Source organism: Nematolebias whitei, chromosome 21 (assembly GCF_014905685.2).
Source record: "Nematolebias whitei isolate Nwh7 chromosome 21, NemWhi1, whole genome shotgun sequence".
NCBI lineage: Eukaryota > Metazoa > Chordata > Actinopteri > Cyprinodontiformes > Rivulidae > Nematolebias > Nematolebias whitei.
The window spans coordinates 31,506,682-31,510,254 of NC_056518.1; the positions used below are offsets into that span (position 1 = coordinate 31,506,682).

The 3,573-nt window shown below is 44.6% G+C and overlaps 1 protein-coding gene across 1 annotated transcript in view; it reads right to left on the minus strand.

Moving 5' to 3' along the window:
- Positions 1-54: 54 nt before the first annotated feature.
- The window catches only part of plek2 (pleckstrin 2), a 9,863-nt gene continuing 6,344 nt past the window's right edge, over positions 55-3,573 (minus strand). The window contains exons 3-8 of the mRNA XM_037694824.1: positions 3,249-3,273; positions 2,999-3,186; positions 2,816-2,917; positions 2,636-2,719; positions 619-697; positions 55-302 (exon numbers count right to left, since the gene is read on the minus strand). Of these exons, the coding sequence (XP_037550752.1) occupies positions 175-302; positions 619-697; positions 2,636-2,719; positions 2,816-2,917; positions 2,999-3,186; positions 3,249-3,273 (606 nt within the window). The 3' untranslated portion in view covers positions 55-174. The remainder of the gene's footprint in view (positions 303-618; positions 698-2,635; positions 2,720-2,815; positions 2,918-2,998; positions 3,187-3,248; positions 3,274-3,573) is intronic.

The window sequence follows — 3,573 nt, forward strand, 5'->3', positions numbered from 1 at the left end:
TCACCATCCTCATAATCCTAATCATCCCCATTATCCTCACCATCCTATTCATCCCCATTATCCTCAGCATCCTCATAATCCTCACCATCCTCACAGTCCTCATACTCCATGCCATCCTCATCATCCTCATCTCATGGTGTCCAAACTGAAACATCAGTCAGCTCTCACAGAAGTCTACGTCTGCTCTCTGATGGCATCGATCCAGTCCATCTTCTCCTGGTGACTTGGAGCCTGGATGTAGTAATGAACGTCTGACTTGGTGATGATTTTGAACAAGTTGCCTTGAATGTTTCCCTTCACACCTGCAGAGGAGAGACGTAAAAATAAAACCATAAGACATAATATCCTGATGCATGCTCAATAATCCATAAGACATAATCTACTTCCAATGAACAACCTGAGAAATGAAGATAAAAACAAATTGGACAGAAATAACTATGTAGATCAGTAAGGAACAGAGTGAAGGACTGTGTCGTGTTCAAATGAGGTTCATCGTTGTTTAAAAAGCCCAAAGCACAGTTTGGCTGTAAACATGTGTAGACATGAGTCATGTGGTATTTATGTTGGGTTGGAACGCTTCAGGTAAAGGTGACGTGACAGAGGTTTGAGTCAACACACCTGATGGAACTCCATTATCACCCAGAGAAGAAACCAGACACCCTCGCAGAGAGAAGCCACCAACTGGAGTGATGTCATCCTGACAAGACAGGAAGAGAGTGAGTCAGACACCAGCAGGAAGTGATGTCATCATGACTCAAGACAGGAAGATAGCGAGCCAGACAGGAAGTCTTCTGACTTCATTATGAGTCCTGCCAGAGTCACATCTCTGAAGTAGCAATAAGAGCTGACGTGTTTGGGCCGGGACTGTCAATCTCAGACGTTTTACCAGAGATCAGTTTTCTCCAGATTTAGCTTCTTTCTTCTCTCACTTCTAACAAACAAATATCTCAACTACTTAACTGCATTTTATATTACAGATCTTATTGTTTCATGTTTTCTCAAAAGAGCGCTTCGCTTTCAGACTGCAGGTTTACTTGTGGTTCCTAGAGTTTCCAAAAGTAGAACAGGAGGCAGAGCTTCAGGCTCCAACTTCCAGCTTCTGTCTGTGATGCTGACACTCTGTCTGGATTAAGACTAAAGACTTTCCTTTAGATCAGTCCTACAGTTTGGGTTGGCTTGGGTTTCCTGAGCTATCCCTTAGTTCTGCTGCTATAGGCTTAGATTGCTGGAGGTCAATCATCATCATCTATGGATCAATTATCTACAACAGGGTTCTGGTACCGGAACATGTTCATCAATGGATCCATTATCCACAGCAGGGTTCAGGCACCAGAACATCATCTATGGATCCATTATCTACAGCAGGGTTCTGGTACCGGAACATCTTCATCAATGGACCCATTATCCACAGCAGGGTTCTGGCATTGGAACATCTTCATCAATGGACCCATTATCCACAGCAGGGTTCTGGCATTGGAACATCTTCATCTGTGTATCCCTCCTTGCTCGCGTCATACAGTATATCTCCACCCACATCATATCGGTGCAGTTGCAGCGTCGCCCACAGGCCTTCATCACCTGCAGCGTTCCTTCGGTCCTCGGCCTAAAGACCTTCTCCTACTGGAGCACACTGTAACAAGATCTTTTTCTTCTTGGTTTTTGGGGGCATTTAAATGTTTTAAGGACTCTAGAAGATGCATGCACATTAGTTTTGATTGTGTTCTACCCAGTTCTTTTAGGCTCTTTGATTTCATTGTTTCCATTCTATTATTTTGTTGTAACACGTCTTTATTAAAAACGAGTTGTCGTGTTTCAGAAAGACTTCCTGCTTGAATAAGAACTCAGCTCCAGAACTCAGCTGCCCGTGTCATCACTCAAACCTCCTCCTATAACCACATCACTCCAGTCCTGCAGCAGCTCCACTGGCTCCCGGTTAAATCACGCATCGTCTTCAAAATTCTTCTTCTCACTTTCAAAGCCATCCACAACCTTGCCCCTCCGTACCTATCTGACCTCCTACACATCTCCATCCCCTCTCGCTCTCTCAGATCCTCCTCTTCACTACACCTCCATGTACCCTCTGCCCGCCTCTCCACCATGGGTAGCAGGGCCTTCACCTGCTCTGCCCCTCATCTCTGGAACTCTCTACCCCCTGACTTAAGAAACACCACCTCTCTTTCTCTATTCAAGACTGCTCTGAAAACACATCTCTTTAGACTCGCTTATCCTTAACTTTGCTCTATGTAATTTATATTCTTTATGCATTTTATATTCTTTATGTAATATATTCCTGTTGATCTTTGTTCTTACTGTAAAGTGTCCTTGGGTGTCATGAAAGGCGCTTTTTAAATAAAATTATTATTATTATAATTATTATTATATGTATACATATATTATTATTATAACGTTCAAATGTTTTTCTTTTGGCTGCTCTTTTCTGCAGGGGTCACCACAGCAGGCAAACTCGTGACTGTTTTACACTTCCTGACGCAACCAGGGTTCAAACCTGCAGCTTCAGGATTATGGGCCATGGCACTGACCACCGAGCTACCGCACCTCTCAAAAGGTGAAATTAAATTGAAAAGTTCAACAGTGTTTGAGCATCTAGTGGTCTTCAGAGTGTTCAGATACTCACCCTGGTGGGATCATAATAATGAAGAAAGGCCGGTTCTGAACGCAGAACGAACAGTCGCACCTTCCAGTTTTTCCTTCGGTGTCCCTGGAAGTAAAGATCAATCAACATGAACCGCTTTGAAACCACTTTAAAAATTATTGCAGTGAGACGAAGTCTTTTCTCTCGTTGAGACGTGTTTACCTGTTTCAGCAGGTATCCTTTCTTCCTGACTTTCCCGCTCAGCTCCACTGCAGACAGCGACGTCTCTGCCTTCACGCTGCCTCTCTTCTTCAAACTGTCAGACTGAGAGTTCAGACAGGTTCAGACTCCACCATCACACCAGAAATCAGTGCACCAAACGAGTCAGTTGGAGTGAGCACGCACGAAGCTGTAGAGCGCCGTGGAGTCGTCCATGAACTGCTCGCTGAGGCCAGCGCTGCGAAGGCCTTCCATGCTCTTCAGGCCCACCGTCCGCAGGAAGCCCTCCTCCAGCAGAGCCGAGGCCAGAGTTAGAGCATCCACCCGGGTCAGAGTGAGCTGCATGAACACCAGCCAGTCCACCACCGCGGACCCTGCAGGGACATCACACAGAGACAAATGTCTGATGAAGACGGAGACACATGAGCAAACAGACCTGCTGGGGACGGACTTCTGGACCTCTGGTGTTTTGTCATAATTTCATTTAAAACATCTATGACAGGGACCAGAAGAAGGCTTCAGAGGACAAGGAGGACCTGGAAAAAAATCAGAAACTGGGACCATCGTTGACACTTGAAACAAACCAAAAGAAAAAAAAACAATCATAACTGGGACAAAACAACAAAGAAAAATAAGACTAAAATGAGAAAAAATATGTAAAGTGAATAAAATAAACCTCTCTTTCAGTTCAGATGTAGATGGGTGTGGTTTCCCGGTTTCCTCAGGTCCTCCTAAACCTCCAACAACTGGTTTCCTCAGGT